The sequence below is a fragment of the Aquarana catesbeiana genome, linkage group LG05, assembly GCF_042186555.1.
Source record: "Aquarana catesbeiana isolate 2022-GZ linkage group LG05, ASM4218655v1, whole genome shotgun sequence".
NCBI classification, from domain to species: Eukaryota; Metazoa; Chordata; class Amphibia; order Anura; family Ranidae; genus Aquarana; species Aquarana catesbeiana.
In genome coordinates, this window is record NC_133328.1 from 453,305,875 (window position 1) to 453,327,963 (window position 22,089).

General features: G+C 43.8%; 1 protein-coding gene across 1 annotated transcript in view; it reads right to left on the bottom strand.

Moving 5' to 3' along the window:
• Window positions 1-22,089, bottom strand: part of CEP192 (centrosomal protein 192) — a 417,077-nt gene that overhangs the window by 161,712 nt on the left and 233,276 nt on the right. The window contains 1 exon segment of the mRNA XM_073632810.1: window positions 209-273. Within this exon segment, the coding sequence (XP_073488911.1) occupies window positions 209-273 (65 nt within the window).

The window sequence follows — 22,089 nt, forward strand, 5'->3', positions numbered from 1 at the left end:
CAAACTATAGCTTGGATTTGAATTACCAATCATTAAAATGTAAACAAAAAAAAACCCCAAAAAAGTGTATTTCACCATCAATTTAGCTTGAATCCATATAAAATTAATTTAAAGTGTACAAAGTTAACAAAAATGATTTTACTTGCTGCCTTGCCAATATTTAATAACCCATGGAAAGAAACTATAGAAATGAAATGTATACACTTACCTGAATGAATCTGTGCTCCTTTTCAAATTCAACCTGGTCTTCAGCTAGCTTTGTTATGGCATCAGCTGTGATAAGATGAAATAATTAGCAAACAGTACTGATTGTACTTCCTAAATGAGGTGGTCAGGTCCAAACCAAAACACAGATAAATAGCACCAGTTATACACTAGCCTGGCTGTTTAACAATTCTTTGAGGGCCAAATCCTTGATGCTTTGACCTAACAAGGTCTAGTAGTTTGGCATCTGAACAAGATATTCAGCTTGTGCAGAGGGCCAAGTAAAAAGTAAAATTATGACTGTATAAACCTTCAGGTGTAGTAATCCTAACGCCAAACAATTATCATAATCATTCAATAGATATATTCAAAAAGACATAGCATAAACAAATGGGAGTGAACAATGCAAACAGAATAAATCTCTCTGACCTCTCAACTAGTAATTTTTATCTTAATGCATTCTACGCATTAACAAAAAAAAAAAAAAAAAAAAAAAAAAGAAAAAAAAAAAAACACCTTCTGTGTACAGCAGCCCCCCTCATACTTACCTAAGCCCTATCTAGATCCAGCGATGTTGTAGGATTGTCTCGGCTGTCCGGGACCTCCCTCATTGGCTAAGACAGCAGCGCAGAACCATTGGCTCCCACTGTTGGCAAAGCCAGCCAATGAGGAGAGAAAGGGAGCAGGCCGGGCCGCGGCTCCTTGTCTGAATGGACACAGGGAGAGGTTGCTTGGCTCAGGTACCCCCATAGCAAGCTGCTTGCTGTGGGGGCATTCAAAAGGAGGAAGGGGCCAGGAGCACCAAAGATGGACCCGAGAACAGAAGGATCTGGGCTGCCCTGTGCAAAACCACTGCACAGAGCAGGCAAGTATGACAGGGTTTTCTTTTGTTTTTGTTTTTAGTTAAAAATAATGAACAAGACTTTACAATCACTTTAATATGCATGTAAACCCAAAATCTATTTTCGTATGCTTGGCATTATGCCTCAATGTAATACTTAAGTAGATCAGTCTTGTGAAACTGTGGCAAATTTTTTTTACCTGGATTTCCTGCCAAAAAACAGCACTGTTTAGGCTAAAAATGCAAAGCCACCGCCTTGCAATCAATAGTAGCACTGTCAGCCTGCTAAGTAGGTAGAAAAGATACCGTTGGGGCACAAAATGAAAACTGGGTACAATACTTATATGTTGCTGAAGACCTGGGGTCCATGGGTCCAGATGGTATAGATTCCAGAGAACTTTGTGGTATAGTAGCTGAACAATTAAGGCTCCATGCACACGAGGAGCTTAAAACTGGAGAAAAAAAAAAAACCGCTGGATTAAGAAATGCTAATAATTATGCTACTTTCACACTGAGGCGCTTTACAGGCATTACAGCGCTAAAAATAGCACCTGTGAAGAGCCCCTCCTATGTGCGGTGCGCTTGCGGGACGGTAAAAAAAAGTCCTGCAAGCCGTATCTTTGCACCGCTCCTACACCACTCCTACAGTGCCCCCGCCCATTGAAAACAATGGGGCAGCGGCACTTTGCAGGCGGTTTTAGCCCTTTTTCGGCCACTAGAGGGGGTTAAAACTGCCCCGCTAGCGGCCGATTAGCGCCGCTAAGATGGTTAAGTGGCGCTTTAACGCCGGCGCCCACCCGCCCCAGTGTGAAAGTAGCCTTAGTGGTCTTTGCCAGTGTTTATGAGTGGTAGCATTTTTGTTAAGGAGCAGGCGGCCGCCGGCATCCTTAATATCCATTGAACAGCGGGTTAAGGAATGGGCTGCCAAGCCAGCTGCCACATCCTTAACAACAAATGACTCATTAGCTGTCAGCTGAACGTAAAGAAAAAAAAAAAAAAAAAAAAGTTGTCAGCAAATAAGTCTAGAAAAAAAAAAAAAAAAAACACCAGCGTAGGGGTCCCCTCCTTCAATCCATACCAGGCCCTTTAGGTCTGGTAAGGATTTTAGAAGACCACAAAAAAAATAAATAAATAAAATAAAATAAAAATGCAAGTTAGCCTTACCGGTAACTTGTTTTCCAATAGGCTTTCAGGACAGCACCCGAGAGATCATGGCTCCTCCTCCCACAGGAAACACCTCATCAATTAGATCTTTATTTGGAGTCCTCCACGTTGCTTCGTCAGTTGTTTGTAGAGAACCTCCAGCCCCAGCTGCAACACATAAGCGACAGTTATATCATAGTATTACAGCAACAGCATAAAAAAAGGGCGGATTACTGCTGTCCTGAAAGCCTATTGGAAAACAAGTTACCGGTAAGTCTAACTTGCATTTTTCCAAAACGTCTTTCAGGACAGCACCCGAGAGGATAATCGAGACTTACTCCATTTAGGGTGGGACAACAGCCTGTAAGACTTTTCTTCCGAAAGCCTGGTCCCCAGCCGTCATGAGGTCTAACCTATGATGACGGGCAAAGGTTGTCAGACTTGTCCAAGTAGCTGCCTTACAGATTTGTTCAGGGGTGGCACCAGCTTTTTCTGCCCAACTTACCGCCGAAGCTCTTGTAGAATAAGCCCGAATACTCACTGGACTCATTTGACCTGTAAGGGAATGGGCTTCTGAGATAGCCATTCTCAACCATCTGGCAATGGTTCCTCTGGAAGCTTGTCTTCCTTTCTTATTACCATAAAATAAAATAAATAGAGCGTCTGAACATCTAAAGTCTTTAGTGGTTTCCAAGTAACTCAAGACTGCTCTTTTAACATCCAAGGTATGGAATTCTTCCTACTTACCTGATGGATTAGAACAAAAGGTAGGAAGTATTATCTCCTGAGTTCGATTCTGGACTGAAGCGACCTTCGGGAAAAAATTAGGATCCGTCTTAAGAACAATTCGGTCTGAGAAAATGGGGAAAAAAATGGCTCCCTGATTGATAAGACTTGCAGCTCACTGACTCTTCGAGTTGTTGTAACAGCCACTAAAAAAAACTGTTTTTAACCGGTTCAATACTGGGCATTTTCACCCCCTTCCTTCCCAGACCAATTTTTAGTTTTCAGCGCTGTCGCACTTTAAACGACAATTGCGCGGTCGTGCGACGTTGTACCTAAACAAAATTGACATCCTTTTTTCCCCCACAAATAGAGCTTTCTTTTGGTGGTATTTGATCACCTCTGCGGTTTTTATTTTTTGCGCTATAAACAAAAGAAGAGCGACAATTTTGGAAAAAAAAAAAAAAAAAAAACCACAATATATTTTTTACTTTTTGCTATAATAAATATCCCAATTAAAAAAAAAAAAAAAAAACACATTTTTTCCTCAGTTTCGGCCGATACGTATTCTTCTACATATTTTTGGTAAAAAAAAAAAAAAAAAATATCGCAATAAGCGTATATTGATTGGTTTGCGCAAAAGTTACAGCGTCTATAAAATATGGGATAGATTTATGGCATTTTTTAAAAAACATTTTTTTTTTTTTTAACTAGTAATAGCGCAATCGCAATTTTTTTTCGTGACTGCGACATTATGGCGGACACATCGGACACTTTTGACACATTTTTGGGACCATTCACATTTATACAGCGATCAATGCTCTAAAATTGCATTGATTACTGTGTAAATGTGACAGGCAGTGAAGGGGTTAACCACTAGGGGGCGGGGAGGGGTTAAATGTGTTTCCTAGGGAATGCTTCTAACTGTAGGGGGAGGGGACGCACAAGGGGAGGAGACCGATCAGTGTTCCTCCGTTCTGGGAACACAGATCGCTCTCCTCTGAGCTGACAGGACGTGGATCTCTGTGTTTACACACAGAGATCCACGGTCCGGCCCGGTTAACTGGCAATCGCGGGTGCCCGGCGGACATTGCGGCCGCCGGGCACACGCACCGGGTCCCAAGCAACGCGGCGGGCGCGCGCCCCCTAGGCGGCCGGGAACCCGAGGCCGTCATATGTCGTCCACCCAGGATGGGAGATCCCATCTGTGGATGTCATTTGTCTATGGCCGGGTAGGGAGGCGGTTAAAGTAACTAATTTCAGGGAGGCTAAATTAATGGGTTCAGGGCCTGTAGAACAACTGATAAGTCCCATGCTGGACAGCTTTTGATCACCACTGGTCTAGACCGGGTGAGAGCTTTGAAGAATCTAATCACTAAGGGTTCTGACAAAATGGATTTTTCCAGAAATACCCCCAGCGCAGCAACTTGAACCTTGAGGGGGCTTACCACTAGGCCCTTGTCCGCTCCTTCTTGCAGAAATTCCAGAACAGAGGAAATTTGTTTTGGTGATGTCAGATGCTGTGCACCAGGAATATATTGGAATATATTGCTCTTGTAACCTTCTTTCTGCTGGATAGGAGGGTAGCCACCAATCTATCTGAGAAACCTTTTCTCTTCAAGAGCGGTTCCTCAGTAGCCAAGCCATGAGTTTTAGCTTTGCTACTTCCTGGTGAAGCAGAGGACCTTGTAACAGAAGGTCTTTCCTTAATGGAAGGTGCCAATATGGTTTTAGATGCATCTAAAGAAGGGATGAAAACCAAGGCCTTTTGGGCCAGAAGGGATTGATGAGGATCACTGTTGTATCCTCCTTTCTGATTCTTGCTATGACCCGAGGGACAAGCTGAAACGGGGGAAATGCGTAACAGAGGTGAAATTTCCAACTGTGCACCAGAGCATCCACTCCCAGTGATGACTCGTTCCTGTTCAGGGAGAAGTAACGAGACACTTGCGAGTTTTCCTGGGTTGCAAAGAGATCCACTCTTGTGGGCCCCCACTTGTTCACGATCAAATGGAAGACCTCTGGATTCAATTGCCACTCCGCTTCTAATACCTGGTTCCTGTTGAGGAAGTCTGCTACCCGGTTTAGGGTCCCCTTTAAGTGGACCACGGACAAGAAGAGTATGGAGCTCTGTCCAACTTAGAATGCTTCTTGCTAGGTTTTGCAGAACTCTGCTGCTGGTTCCCCCCCTGTCTGTTTATGTAGGCCACCGCCGTGGCGTTGTCCGACAGGATCTGAGTATGCAAAGGTCAGTAAGGCTATCTCTATAGCTTTTAGTTCCCTCCAATGTGAGGACCTCAGTGCATCTTTTGTGGACCACGACTCCTGGGCCCACCGACCGTTCATATGAGCCCCCCAACCCCAGGAACCGGCATCGGTTGTTAACCTTACCTGCGTTGGGAAGGACTATAACAGGCCCTCTGAATATCTTGTCTGGTTCTTCCACCACCAAAGACTCCTTTTCACCGATGTAGGGATCTTCACTAGTGAATCCTGCTGGTCTTTCCAGGTTTTTAACAGGAAACTTTGCAGAGGTCTGAAATGGAGCTTTGCCCACTGGACGGCCGGTATGGAAGAGGTCAGGGTTCCCAATGCTAACATGACCTTCCTGATGGACAAAATTTTTTATTGGACTGTAGCAGTGACACCACTTGTACCAACTTTTTCTGTTTTTCCTCTGGAAGAAAAATTTTTTGCTCCAAAGAGTTGATATGGAAACCCAGGAATAACACTTCCTGTGAGGGAATTAGATTTGATTTTTGAAGGTTTAAGATCCATCCAATTGATTCTAGGTGAACACGGGCTCTGAGCAAGATTTCTTGAAGACCTTCTCAAAAAAAAAACAGATCGTCCAGATAAGGAATAACAGATCCCTTCTAGATGCAAAGGCGCCAATGCTTCGGCCATTATTTTCGTAAACACCCTTGGGGATGATGACAGACCAAACAGGAGTGCTCTGAATTGCAGATGCACCACCTTCTTCCCTTCTTTCAGTGCTAATCTCAGATATTTCTGTGACCTGGCGGCAATAGGAATGTGGAGGTAGGCATCTTGTAAACCTATTGATGTCATGTAGCACCCTTGATACAGGAGGTTTCTTACTGAAAAAATGGAATAGATCTGAAACCTTTTGTACTCTACTGATTTGTTCAGCATTTTGAGATTCAGGATGAGGCGGAACTTTCCTGAAGGTTTCTGAACGAGGAATACATGCGAGTAGAAACCCAGGAAGAACTCCCCTGTCGGGACCGGAACAATGACTTTCTGGGTTTTCAGTTCCTGAAATAGGGACTTCATGGCGAAATCCTTGACCGGATCCCTTGGGACATTTGTCATCAAGAATCTTTTTGGAGGTTCCTCCGTGAATTCTATCACATACCCCTGGGAGAGCATATTTACAATAAACTGGTTTGAAGTGATGGCTTTTGGAGTCTTCCCCCGACCTTGAGGGCGTCATTGCAATTTTCTGGAGGTCGCAGGAGGATTGGAGAGCACTCCACTCCTACCTTTGGGCTTCTGAGAAGACCATGGCTTCTTCTTGCCCTGCGTTTTTCCTTCCTGCTGCTCTTTTTGGGGCCGAAAAAAACGCTTATGGGTTTGCACCTGTTTCTTCTTGACCGGAAACAACTTCTTATCTGCTGTACGGTCAAGAATGGACTCTAGCTCCGAACCAAATAACAGATCACCTGCAAAAGGAATACTACACAGTCTATTTTTATATGCAGCATCCCCTGGCCAAGTCTTCAGCCATAAGGCCCTCCTAGCAGAATTAGTTAAAGCTGCTGACCTGGCTGACATGCGGATAGATTCTGCAGAAGCATGCGAAATATATGATATTGCTGCAGACAGAGTTGTAAAGGAGTCTAGAATCTCCTGTTTTGAGGAATCCGCTGTAACATGGGCCTTCAGCTGGTTAACCCAGTGATCTAAATTCCTTGCAACACAGGTTTTTGCCATTGCCGGTTTTAGATTGTTCATCACTGATTGCCAGAATCTTTTAAGAAGCAGGTTCATCCTTTGGGCTCCTTCAGAGTGCCCATATCCTCAAAGGCGAGGTCCGTAGACTTTGAGACCTGAGAAAAGGCAGAGTCCAATTTTGGAACCTTGTTCCATATAGAATCAGGACTTTCCTCAAATGGAAATCTTTTCTTGTGAGCCCGGGAAAAGAATGGCTTTTTCTCAGGTTCCAGCCATTCTTTTTTAATCATATCAGTCATAACTGAATGGACTGGAAAAGAACGGCCTTTTGAATCTCCTAAACCAGCATACATGCGGTCATGCAGGGAGAGTTCCTTCTTTTCCTCTTCTATCCCCAAAGTGACATGGATTACTTTCAGGAGTCGTCCAAACTCTTCTAGCAACATTTTGTACTTAGAAGCGGCATCGGTTTCACTTTCATCCTCCTCAGAAACGGTTTCATCTGGAGCGAGGGAAACAGACCCTTGGGAAGTGTCCTGGGATATCGGACCCCCTAAAATTATGAGAGCCGCCTTGGGGTTCTGAAGATGGCTGTGGAACCAAAGGATCCCTTGAGTGACCTGGTTCCTCTCTTAAGTTTGACCTAAAAGCTTGAAAGGTGGCCCGGAGCTCATCTTTTATGGTTGTAACCAAATCGCCACACATGGATGGAGACTCCTCCCTGACTACATTTGCAATGCAATCTACACAAAGCGTTTTGGTCCAAACATCGCTTAATTTCTCTTTGCAGACAGGGCACCTTTTCTTGACTGGTTGGGCAGAACCTTTGGCCTGGACAAACAGAAAAGAGACAAGGAACCACGCTTAAAAGGCTGCTACACAGCACAGATAAGACACCCAGGTGCACTAGGGAAGATAACATCTTACTTCCATGTGCCCAGCAAGCCACCACCACCTAAAATCCCCTGTTGCTGGGCAGATATGCTAACACTAGCCACTGCAAGATACATTCGCAGGGAGATGGGGGGGGGGGTGGGGGGAAAGGGCGAGTAACCCCCCACAGGAGAAAACAGCCCAGAGTAAGAGAGGACACAGTCCCTTACCTTAGCCTTGCTGGCTCCTTGGCTTGCCCCATTATCCGCTGCATCGCTATCCATAGCTGTCTGCGGATGCGTGGTAAACGAAACACCGGTTCCAGATTCAAAAACGCCGCTGCGCTGACCTGGAACCGGAAATTAAGGCACCAGGTGATCCTGCCCTCTTCCTCTACGCTTTGCGGGCAGAAATGACGTGCACGCCGACCCGGAAGTGCTGCTTCTTCCTATACAGGACGTGGCTGAGGCGCTCCTCTGCCACCAGAAACATGGCAGCCGCCACCGCTTGTTCCGCAATGCAGACAGCAGGGAACGGAGGATAACCGCCTGTCTGGCAAAAAGAGAAGCAGCACTCCCAGGCGTACAAGCTCTCCCCGAGCACGGAAGAGGGAGCCCACGGGACCGGCCATCGGGGAGGCAAGTGGGAGGATCACTCTCCTAGTAAAAAAACCTGTGTCTCCCAGGAAAGCCCTGAGAGTTCATGGCTCCCACCCGAGGTGTTCCTCCAGCTGGAGGAAACACAAAAAACTGACGAAGCAACGTGGAGGACTCCAATTAAAGACCTAATCGATGAGGTGTTTCCTGTGGGAGGAGGAGCCATGATCTCTCGGGTGCCATCCTGAAAGAAGTTTTGGAAAAAAGTTTATAACTACATACAAAAATACATGCCAGCCCATTATCCAAGCATGCAGCCTGGCAGGCCAGGAAAGGGTGGGGGACGAGCAGGCCCCCCCCCCACTTCTTGAACCATACCAGGCCATATGCCCTTAACACGAGGGGGGGGGGGTGCTTTGGGGTAGGAGGGGTTCTGTGTGCTGTTGAAATTATGGATTGCATACAAATTTACTAGGCATTTGAGCAGTGTTAAAATGTACCTCAAACACCTGCTTTTAATGCCAGTTTGAATAGGGCCTAAGGCTCGATTCACACCTATGCATGTTGCTTTTGAGCGTTTTTGGAGTTTTTTTTGTCATGCTTGCCACGTTTTTGAGCAGCGTTTTTATGGCGTTTTGCGTTTTTTTTTTTTTAGTTTTTTTTTTAGACTGTATACAGTCTAAAAAAAAAAAAAAAAAATTGAAAACACCAAAAACGCTGTAAAAACGCTGCAAAAACAGTGCACTTGCGTTTTTGATGCTGGTCCATTGAATTCTATTACATGCAAAACACTGCATTTTGCATGAAAAAAAGTCCCTGACCCTTTCCAAAAATGCAGAGGTACAAAAAGGCATTGATGTGAACATGTTCCATAGGAACCCATGTTAAAAAATTCCCATGCATTTCTGCAAAATGCATCAAAAAACGCGCTAATGTGAATGGAGCCTTAGGCTATCTTCTCAATGTATCCAGCACTTGATACTAGGGCACGCTTATCACAAATGTGTCATGAAGATTTTAGCTCAGTACACATATAGATTCAATTTGAAGGTATTTTTGGGAGCTGGACTATCAGGCAACCACATTTTAATGCAATGGTAAACAACGCTTAAAAGAAATGCAAATGCTTTTATACAATTGGCTTTTTGTACTCACCTTAAAATCATTTCTTTGAATCCGGAGTCCCTCAATGAGCTTAGAGAATATTGGGTTGTACTGCCACCTAGAGGATAGGGACACTGCCAAACACAGCATGCCTCAAGCAGAGCTGGGAGCATAACCAGAAACACAGGAGGGGGTGGGACACCTGTCCCTAATGAATTTCCAAGAAAAGGATTTTTATTGAAAATACCAAACTCCAATATACTTCATTGAGGGTCGTGGGATTTAGACAACTGGGACATCCAAAAGCAGTTCAACTGAAAAGGAGGGCAACACAGCTAACAAACCCAACTATAACAGAAAAAAAATGGGAGGACTGTCAGCAGCTCAAACAGCTCCCTGAAGGACCTTACGCACCAAGACTCTAGCATCAGATGAATATTAACCACTTGCTTACACTTTTGAATCTTTTGTTAAAAATCTGCATTTATTTCTAGAAAGTTCCTTAGAAATCCCAAACATATATTTTCTGAAAGCAGGAGGTCCTCAAGAAAAAAAAAAAAAAAAAAAAAAAGTGGCTGTTCCAATTTTTTATGTCATAAGTTATTTGCACAGCCATTTATAAAATGAGAATGTTCAAGGAAAAAAAAAAAAAAAAAACACACCTAAATGAATTTTAGTGCACACAATACCTAATTTGTTGGTAAAATATAAACAATTTTGTGTTGATTTAAACTATATTAAAGCCGTCAAGATTTAAAATTGCGCATGCCCGTGAAATGGTGACAAACTACAATACCTAAAATTTTCCATAGGTGATGCTATAAAAGCTGTTATAGGTGAACACTTGAGTTAATCGTGAATTATGGCCCTAGAATTATTGCTCACCCCCTAAAGTTTGGAGTGAGGTCTCATGTGTGGTGCAATCACTATTTACATATGTGTACCAGACCCATGTTTACATTTGCATATATGCAAAATACACTTTACAGTTTTTCATTTAACTTTGCCAGCACAAAGACCCCTTGTGATAACTTTGGGCAGGTGATATGTACACTATGTACTGACTATTGCCCTGATGTCTCCCCTGCCCTCCAAAGCAAGAACAGATTGCACTTGGTTAGATGCTTCCCTGACTGTAACAGCAAGGAAATTACATCCCTGAAAACAGAAGCAACAAAATTCTCGTTGCTTCCAGGATCATTTGTCACAGAGGAGATCAGGGAATGGAAGTTAATCTTCTCTGTGGCAGCCACTCCATTTTATTTTCATTTATTTATTTTTGTACATGAAAGCTAATCGCTGACTGTAAGGATCCTGGTATAACCACTTGCCAACCAGGATGTTTATATACATACAAAAGGTCAGCATGTGGGTAAACATTCACCTGGTAAAAATTTGGGAACGTGTTAACAGAAGACCAGGTGCAGTCTCACAAATCTGGAAAACAGATGCCTGAAGCTTAAAAAGCTCAAAAAGGTACCCACAGATCAAATATATCAGAGTCTAGCAAAGTGCACCTTGGCAGGTAAGGGTGAAACCCAATCCTCAAATCATAAGGTGGCTCCTCTGCAGAAAATGATCAGGGATGACAATCAGTCTTTGAAATGTAGCAATGGCTTTGGATAAGACATGCACCACACAGACTACATCCATCGAGATGGACAAGCACAGGACAAACTACAATGAAGAAAAATCTCCTAATCTATTGGGGCCAGACCAAGGAACGGAAATACAACATCCAGGCCGAGTTCAAAAGTGAAACCACCATTACAAGGGAGAAAGCTCTAGAACCTAATATACCACCTTGTACTTGTGTATGAACAGAAGAGGTTCTCTACAGGACAAAGCCACCAATTTTCATGCTGACTGCATGATTTTGATTGTACCACACGGTACAACTTTAGTCGTCTCCATCAGCCATCCTTGTCTTTTATTCCTTTTAGATTTTTCGTACAAGAGTTGGTCAGTGACCCTAGAGCAAAGCTTGAGGTTATTTGCCTTATCTGGAGTGGGGTCTTCTGTAAATGCCTTTTCGGCTGAAAGCAGATTCTCTGTGGCCGCAGTAATAACTGCCCCAGAGGAGCGCTTTATTTTGTTAATGTGAGTAGTAAGTGTCATGCGAGCGTGCTTTTTGAAAGCTTCCCAGACTATCTGGGGGGATGCTGAGCCTACATTGGTCTCAAAAAACTGTGACCAGTGTGAGGAGAGATCATCATCTGCTGTAAAAAGAGTTAGCCAAAAAGGGTTTAGTCTCCAAGAGAATGGTGGTCTGTTATGATGAAAGGAGAGTTTAACCCAACATGGGCAGTGGTCAGATAATGATCTAGGAGAAAAACCTGCGTCTATCAATTTGGGAAGGAGCGTTCTAGAAATCAGTATTAAGTCAATACGAGACATAGTGCGGTGGGACGCGGAGAAGCACGAATACATCCGGGATGAGGGGTTCCTGCATCTCCACGCGTCCACCAAACCAAAATCCTGCAATAATCTTGCAAATCTTGTTAAATGTTGAGGGGCGTTAGGTATAGAGGAGTTAGTCATTCTATCTAGTGTAGGGTCCAAAACATTATTGAAATCCCCCAACCACATCGTTGGTATATTAGGGTGTAAGGCCATAAAATTAAACCCTTCTACAAGAATGGAGGTCTGAAATGGTGGAGGTATATAGAATGCCATTAATAAGATCATTTCACCATATAACTTGGCTTTTAAAAAGACATATCGACCTTGTGGATCCGACACCAAGCCGTGGAGCTCAAACTGGGTGTGTTTGGCAATAAGAATGGAAACTCCTCTAGAGTGTGAGGTGTGCACGGAATGGTATATCCATCCCAGCCAAGGGCGTTTGAGCGCTCTTTGAACAGAGCCCTCAGCAGGTGTCTCTACCAAAACCATTACATCGGCTCGTTGCTGTTTGAGTAAAGTGAATACCGCAGATCTTTTAATTGGATCTCTCACCCCACGTACATTCCATGTGAGAAATGTTAGGGTAGCCATATGATAAGATATTGTAAATATTGAGCTCCACGACTTCCGTCCACCACTACATATTGTTTGAGAATTAACATGGGCAAAAATAAAATGAGGTATAGTTTTGTATTTTTAGCGTCTGGTAGCAAGCATAATACAAGTATAACGAACCAAATGTAGGGATTTCGTCTTACATTATGATATATATTGCGAACCCCCCTCCCTGCCCAACACATTCCCCAACTGGTGTGGGCTTTCCCCATTAACTGCCAACATGGCATAAACATCGTCCAACCTGCAGAAAAAGTATGGTGAGCAAAAAGAGTAAGAAAGATTGCTAATGTTGCCAGGGCAGAGAGAGTAATCCTCATCTCCGCAATGGCAACTAACGCACACTGTATGACGTCACATGTTGCAAACCATCTTAGGTTGGGTATGATAGGGCGAAACTGCGCTGCATAACAGAGCATACCGTAGAACTGGGCCCACTTACTGCAGTGAGCCCATTAGCCAGTTGCCTTCCTCCGCCGGAGAGGTATGGCTTAAAAAGTATAAAATAAAATGAAAATAAAAATTTTTTTTTATATAAAAAAAAAAAAAAAAAAAAAAAAAAAAAAAGGTAGGGGGATTAGGATAACACTCCAGACATGTCGTTGGTGCATCCTGACTCTCTGGGAGCTTTTTGTCCAGGTATATCTTCACAAGGAGGAGAATAAAATGTATACTTAACTGGCCTCTGTTGCGCCAAGAATCATCCAAGCGGCACACATACACAGAGGGCTTTACCGAAATCAAGTGTTGATGAACCGTGTGTGAGGTTTTTGTCGTTTCGAGGCAGGTGTAGCAGAGAGCAATGTCCACATGCAGTCTATTGCCCCATCTTGCTGGCATTAATTAAGCCGGGTCATCCTACTATCGAGCCTCTATGCATCTCTTCGTTCCAGCCAGGCAATAGCTTCCTCAGGATCCTCAAAGAAATGGGCTCTGTTTTCTCCTTCCACTCGCAGGCGGGCTGGAAAGAGCATTGCATATTTGATGTTTTTAATACGCAGGCGGCGCTTCACTTCCATGAAGGTCTTGCGTTTTCTTTGTACTTCTGCAGAAAAATCTGGGAAGACAGCTATTGTTTTATTGCCATATGGAATATTGCCTTTTTCACGACTGAGACGTAGTATACTATCTCTGTCCCTGTAGTTCAGGAATTTGGCAATAAAGGTGCGAGGTGGAGCGCCCACTGGTGGAGGTCTGCCTGACATGCGGTGTGCACGTTCGACGGTAAATGTAGAGGAAAATGCTGCTCTGCCGTAGGTGTCGCATAATAAAGTTTCCAAGAACTCCGGGGGGTCCCTTCCCTCTACCCCCTCTGGGAGGCCTATGAATCTGAGGTTGCACCTCCTGATTCTATTCTCAAGGTCATCTTGTTTCTGTAGGAGCTGGTTCACTTGTGCCTGCATGGCCTCACTGGAATGCTGAAGAGGGGGGAGGGAGTCCTCCATCATGCTAATCCTAGTTTCCGTTTCTGTGACCCTCTCCCTGAGCTTCTGGAAATCCTGTCTCACTAAGGAGATGTCCACTTTAACCTCCTCTATTCTGGCTGTGAGGAAGGATTGGCATGCAGCAATAGCTTCCTGACAAACAGTTATTGCTTCTAGTACCTTGTTAGTGTCTGCATTCACCGCCGTCTCCTCTCTCCTCGCGGCGCCGCCATCTTGGCCTGGGGAGCTCCGCTCCTGATGGCGGTACTGATCCAGCTTGGCTGTCGTGGTGGCCGTTTTTTTTGGTGGCGACATATTGCTTATGGTAAAAGTAAATACTGCGCTTACACTAAGTGGCAAAAGCTGCGACTATAAAGTAGTAAACCATAAATCGTGTAAAAATCAGAAAGTCGCGCTAAAAACTGAAGATGACAACAAGAAGTGTCAAAAAAATCTCATACAAATATGAGAGTGAGTGATGGTCATTGAGTGATTTATGTGCTTGTCAATGTAATTAAACACTGTGAAAAATGAAAAATATAATAAATATAAAATAAATCAGAAAATGACAATTAATTGATAGGACACAGATATTAACTCCTATGTCCAAAAGGAAGAATCGATAATAAGTGACACAATCACTGACAAATAAATATCTCAAGTGACAAAAAAAAGGAGATAATGTGACACATCTATGGAAACTAAACCATAATTAATATACAAAAACAATATAGAGATAAAGAAAAATAAACTCAAAAAAAGTCCATAACTCAAATGAAAAAGTAATAATTAAAGTCCATCCATGCTAGATGACATGCATGAAACCAAGTTTGTCTCCAAGTGCTCTGTGAAAATGGAACATAAACTTGCTGTGATGACAGTAGAGTGCGCAGATAGACCTCCACCTCTTAATAAAAATGCTGCCTCTTACCAGATGGAATTGGTCTCTTACTAACAGGAGACCTCAAGGGCGGATGGCTGCAACCCCAGCCAGGGATCTTTAAACAGGCACTTTAGCGTCCAAATCCAGGGACTCACTCCAACTCACATCAGCATAAATGGAAATATCCCCATGTAAAAAACAAAGTGCTCCACATAGCATAAAATCCAACGTTTTAATGAATATAAAAATAAAGGTTGCACTTACAAAACCATTGTAGTTAAAAAGCGTATATATGAAAGCCGGCCGGCTCCGGGATCCCGTGACCACGTCCTGTTGTGACGAAACGACGTAGGGAGGAGGAGCTACGTCCCGACGACACCGCTATTCACATACCCGGAAGACACGGGTTACCTTGGAGCCGGCCGGCTTTCATATATACGCTTTTTAACTACAATGGTTTTGTAAGTGCAACCTTTATTTTTATATTCATTAAAACGTTGGATTTTATGCTATGTGGAGCACTTTGTTTTTTACATGGGGATATTTCCATTTATGCTGATGTGAGTTGGAGTGAGTCCCTGGATTTGGACGCTAAAGTGCCTGTTTAAAGATCCCTGGCTGGGGTTGCAGCCATCCGCCCTTGAGGTCTCCTGTTAGTAAGAGACCAATTCCATCTGGTAAGAGGCAGCATTTTTATTAAGAGGTGGAGGTCTATCTGCGCACTCTACTGTCATCACAGCAAGTTTATGTTCCATTTTCACAGAGCACTTGGAGACAAACTTGGTTTCATGCATGTCATCTAGCATGGATGGACTTTAATTATTACTTTTTCATTTGAGTTATGGACTTTTTTTGAGTTTATTTTTCTTTATCTCTATATTGTTTTTGTATATTAATTATGGTTTAGTTTCCATAGATGTGTCACATTATCTCCTTTTTTTTGTCACTTGAGATATTTATTTGTCAGTGATTGTGTCACTTATTATCGATTCTTCCTTTTGGACATAGGAGTTAATATCTGTGTCCTATCAATTAATTGTCATTTTCTGATTTATTTTATATTTATTATATTTTTCATTTTTCACAGTGTTTAATTACATTGACAAGCACATAAATCACTCAATGACCATCACTCACTCTCATATTTGTATGAGATTTTTTTGACACTTCTTGTTGTCATCTTCAGTTTTTAGCGCGACTTTCTGACATATTGCTTATGCTTGCCCCGTGTGGGGTGTTGATTTTGGGGCGTCTGGATGCGGTAATGCCGGCAGGATATGCTGGAAAGGATGTGTGTCCGGCGGAGCTCAGCGTCTCAGCGTCCTATTCCATGCCGCTTCAGGCCATGCCCCCCCTTGTCTTTTATTCCTATTCTACCAATGCTGGAGGGACATATCTGGCTGATACTTTTGAGTTTTCAAATGGTTTTTGATTGGTGCTTGTTATTAGATGCGGCCAACTTGGTCGCCTGACGATCAATGTTATATTCCTGGTTGTGCACTTTATGTCTCATTATATTGTTTTGATTTGTTGGAGACTGCTGTTTATAAAAAAATAAATAAAACAACACCTTACAGAGTTGGTGGCAACAAGGCGAGTAACCTTGCGGGTGAGTGGAAAGGGCAACATTCCTGATAAGAGCAATTTAAATCCCATGGAGCCAAAGTGCACTTTTTTTTTTTTTAGGATGCATTTACTTTTGCAACTGGACCCTGGCTGTGATTATATGCAAAAAAAAAAAAAAACAGCAGCGTCGCTAATCATGCCCACTCGTATGTACCTACTCAAGCTTGCGAAACATATACATGCGATTGCAATATGAGCGATTACATGTGTGAGGGTTATTAGTCACGAGAGCCAGCAGTCGTAAACAACCCCCGCTCCCTACAACCAGCAGGTGACAGTACAATCCAACTGCCTCCAAATCCTGTGTCCCTCAATGAACAAGAATAACTTTTCAGCCGCAAAAGCACCCTTTGCCCAATAAAAAGCTGGTCAAGCATATTTCAGTGCCATCACAAATACAGATAACAAAGACAGTCCTGTGTGTTACGTCAGAGTAGGTCCAGATGGAGCCAATGACAGACAAGAGCAAAGATGCCATCCCCATGAGTAAGCGCCAGTGGGCAGAGTGAAACAAGTTGGGGCGTTGCCTGGCGGGGGGTCCAGGCTGGGACGGCCACTTGTCTATACACAGGTCTTGTTCTGATGTATGGTTCCCAGGATCTTCTGCTCTTGTCTGTCATTGTCTGGAGCGTGGGTTCCTTCCCAGCCAGCACTCACAGCAGCAGACACAGGCCTACACTTCCTAGCAGCCTGAGTGGCTCACATACATACAATGGGTCCAGATGGAGCTAACACAGATGAGGACTTTTTCTTTGCCCTATAAGACAGTTGTGGCCCAGTCGCCAGCACAGTGACCTATAGAGTAAAGTGCTCCTCCAAACCTGAAAGTATTAGGTATTTTTCTTATTCCTGATAATTGAGCAGAACAGCACAGGAGGAACGGGGGAAACTTGAGAACATGCTTTTGGAAAGTACAGTGGTATAACCAAAGAAACAAATACAGCCAAAGTGCCTAAAGCTGGCCATAGACGGGACAAAATGTGTCCAGTTCAGCAGGCACAGATAGATGAATTTAAATCAGTGTATGGCAATACCTGTTTACTGATCGTTCCACAAAAGATTTCGAACAAACAAGTTTGAAAATTTTGGCTGATCAGCGCTGGTCAGAATATTATGTCCCAGAGGTAGGGATTGCTCAATCCACCTTTTTTCTGCAGATGGAGGAATCTGTCATTTTGTTTAGTCTGCTAGCTGAATAAAAAAAATAAATAAAAACCCATCCATAGCCAGCTTTAAGCGATTGTAAACCTTGTAAAAACAACCCATTCGGTTTAAAATAGACATTAAAAGCAAAACACGCATATAGATATAAATAAAAAGAACAAAAAAAAAAAACCATGTTATAAATACTCTTTTAGCCCCTTTTTTATACAATGTGATCACCTTCCCCCTGCTCTCAGCTGCATAAGAGCTGGAGGGAGGAAGAGAAGCAGCAGTACACTGAGCTGCCCAGTGATTAGCTGTGCAGAAGAGTGGAGTTGACTGGAGGCACATATACGCGGGAGTGATGTCACCCGACTCTGGCACAGCCGGAGTCATCTGCCCCGGAAGGAAGAGGGGAGAACATGGACGTTGCCTCCAGCGGGGACAGCGCGGGCTTCGTTTGCAGGTAAGTGCAACATAATGTGCTAGTATTCTGTCAGTGTAGCTGGAAGCGCTCTGGGGTCTCAGCTCACAGTCTACAATGATCATAGTATAGGCAACCACACTAAGGCTCTGTTTTCCACTAGTAGAGAAAAAAAGGAGGAAGAAAAGCGCCTCTGAGTGCAGGTATTTATTACTGACAAACAGTTTATCCACACTTACAGCTTAGTAAGGAGAAAACCAGCTACAAACGGGGTACGGCTCCAGTAACCGTCCCAGCGTCCATGGCGTGGATACGGCAGTGATGGGCAGAAGGAATGGCCTCGTTCCCCCGCCGAAGGAAGCAGACAGACCGCTGCGCTGGATGGGAGTCCCGTAATCCAAGACGAGGGCGTGTGACGTCACCGGAGTGAAGAGAAACACTGGTTTTCTCCTTACTAAGCTGTAAGTGTGGATAAACTGTTGTTGTCAGTAATAAATACCTGCACTCAGAGGGGCTTTTCTTCCTTTTTTTCTCTTTCATGTTTACTTGAGAGCTGACTTCGCTCACTTGGAAAGCTTGCCCTCAGCGCTGGTCACAAATTAGAGACATTTTCAGCCATTCTTACAGACATTTCAGCCTTGTTTTTACTTTGTTTTTACCCCTTTTGTACAAGTCTACTGCCATTCATCGGCTGTTGCTATGGACTAGTAATTATACTATTCTGCAGTTTCAGCTATGCTGTTGCTATGGACTATTGATTAGGTTACCTTGCAGTCGCTTTGACCGTATTTGTTTTTTAGCTTATTGATTTTATATTTATCTATCTAATAGTGCATATTCTAATCTTGTCCTGAGCGCTCGCACATATCTGTATATATATCTGTTTTCCACTAGTGAGACTGGTCGTGCGACTTTGGACACAAAGTCGCATGACAAGTCACAGCACACTGATTTCAATGTCACCCGTTCCCATCTATGCAACCTTGAAAAGGTACCTGCACTACTTTGATGTGACTTTTGATGCAACTTTGATCCAGAGAGTATAAAGTTGGATCAAAGTTGCATCAAAGCTGCACTAAATTGCGCAACTTTGGGGTCGCAGTTGTGGAAACGTGACTTGTCATGCGACTGTGTCCAATGTTGAATGACAAGTCACAGCCCATTGATTTCAATGGCACCCGTTTCCATCTATGCAACTTTGAAAATCATTGACTTTGAAAAGGTACCTGCATTTCTTTGATGCAACTTTGATCCAGTTGCATCAAAAGTAGTGCAGGCACCTTTTCAAAGTCGCTGACTTTCAAAGTTGCATAGATGGGAACTTTTGCCATTGAAATTAATGGGCTGTGACTTGTAAGGCGACTTTGTGTCCAAATTCGCATGACAAGTCGCACTAGTGGAAACTGACCCTTAAACTCATTACTCACATGTAACAAGCAATAGAAAATCGATTTGTATGTTTCCAAGTGTTCAAAAATGTTGCTTTGTACCTTATTTCTTTCATATTTCTTCCCCAGCTCCCTCTGCCGTTTACAGCAGTTTGGCATGTGCCACACCATGCACACAGCGCCCATCAGCGTGGCATGCAGAAACCACATGGTTCTACACTGTAGAAAATCTGCAGCAAGTTGCATTGTAAATCGGTCTTACAGTTTCTAACATGCATAAGCTGCTGGCCAAAGGCTATGAAGATAGGAGGAGATCATGTTCTGTGAGAGATAGGTGGGATGGGGGTGGTGATGGGCGGGGCAGGGCAGGTCTAGGCATGCCTGTCTAAGAACAACTGACAATTTTTTTCAGGAAATGAAAGACAGCTTAGCAAATTTAGATGAAGGGAAATAGCATTGGTTGGTGAAGAACAGGAAGAAGCTGATTAGCTTAGAAAGTCTTATCGAAGGTAGACAATCAGCTAGTCAGAAAATGAATACCATCAAAGATAATGATATTTAAAATACTATTAATAGGAAAAAATATTAAATCTTCTGACTGGACTTTCACTTTAAGCTTTATACTAGGATAAGCATGCTGCCTACGGCTTTGTCCAGCAAGGGTAAAATGAAAGTACTGAATTCAACTGTATAATCAAAAAACATTGTAGGAGAGATTCTCTGTATACAAATAATCAACCTATGGCATCGGAAGGGGGAAGACACTGAGCAGCATGGAGGAGGAGGAATCGACTGACACTGAGCAGGTGAGTGTCAGTGTCACTGATCCCATCCCTCCAATCCCAGCCACCCCCCGCCTCCAATCCAGGTGGTGCAGTGCAAGTTCACTTTACAGACTTTCTGTAAAGGTGAACTTATACTTTAAAGGTCATCACAGAGGACAAGGGTCCATTCTTTACATCTGGAGGAAGAGAGTTAATCTCCAAAAACAGAAAAGTTTCTTCATAGTAAGAGCTGTAAAAATGTGGAAAAAGACTCCCTCAAGAGACAGTTTGGGCCACCTCAGTAGAACCCAGGCCTTTTTTAACCACTTCAATACAGGGCACTTAGACACCTTCCTGCCCAGACCAATTTTCAGCTTTCAGCGCTGTCGCAGTTTGAATGACAATTGCGCGGTCATACAACACTGTGCCCAAACTAAATTTTTATCATTTTGTTCCCACAAATAGAGCTTTCTTTTGGTGATATTTGATCACCTCTGCGGTTTTTATTTTTTGCTAAACAAATAAAAAAAGACCGAAAATTTTGAAAAAAATAAAAGTTTTGCTTTTGTTTGTTAAAAAAAAATTGTAAATAAGTAAGTTTTCTCTTTCACTGATGGGCACTGATAAGGCGGCACCGATGAGGTGGCACCAATGAGCGGGCACTGACGATGGGCACTGAAATGCGGCACTGATGGGCACTGGTAGGCGGCACTGATGGGTGGCACTCATATGCAGCACTGATGTGCATTGATAGGCGGCACTGATGGGTGGCACTGATTGGCACTGATGGGCGACACTGATGGGCAATGAAAGGCGGCACTGCTGGGCACTGCTAGGCACTGATAGGGTGGCACTGCTGGGCACTGATATGTGGCACTGATGGGCACTGATACGCGGCACTAAAATGAGGCACTGATGGGCATCCCTGGTGGCACTGGCAGTGGTAGGCATTGCAGTGGGCACTGACTGGCAGCTGCCTGGGCACAGATTGGCAGCTGCCTGGGCACAGAGTGACATTTCCCTGGTGGTCCAGTGTGGATCGCTTCCCTGGTGGTCCTGGGCGGCTTCCCTAGTGGTCCTGGGTAGGATCCGAGGGGGGGGGCTGTGCTGATAAACAATCAGCACAGACCCCCCCCTGTCAGGAGAGCAGCCGATCGGCTCTCCTCTACTCGCGTCTGTCAGACGCGAGTGAGGAAAAGCCGATCACTGGCTCTTCCTATTTACATCGTGATCAGCCGTGATTGGACACGGCTGATCACGTGTTACCTAGATCGGTGTTGCAGGGTGTCAGACTGACACCCCGCAACAACGATCGCCGCGATGCGCGCCCCCGGGGGCGCGCAGCGGCTAGATATTCCTGATCACGTCATATGACGTCCGATCAGGAATATCAAACCACTTTGCTGCCGTCATTCTGTAATAGGGCGGGCGGCAAGTGGTTAAAACAAATGTACATAATTTAACTGGATACTAACATTTTTAGGTAAAGTTAATCCAGATAATATCCGATTGCCTCTTGGGGAATCAGAAAGGAATTTTTTCCCTGCTGGAGAAAATTGGATTATGCTTTGCCGGGTTTTTTTACTTTCCTCTAGATCAGTGGTTCTCAACCTCTCTAGTGGCGTGACCCCTTGATAAAATTTCCCAAGTTGTGGGGACCCCCAACAGTAAAATGATTTTCGTAGTGTGGATTGTCCCCAAGGCAAGACAAGTAATTTGCGCCCCTAATCCACAGACATTTAGCGCTCCCTGAGTCCCTTCCACTCGTACAGTATTAAAACCCCTTATGGTACATTTTAGGATGTACCACTCTTTCTCTTTGTTCTCCTTTCTTTCCCTTTTACCTCACTCTATCCTAATTTCCTGCTTTTCTAGCCTTCTTTCTTGTTCTCTTATTCTTTCTCTCCCTTTTTCTTTGTTCCTCCCCCTCTTTTCCTCTCCCTTCCATGTATTCTCTATTTTTATTTCTTCTCTTACTCCTTGGTGGGGGTGGGGGGAATGGGATGAGTGGCAG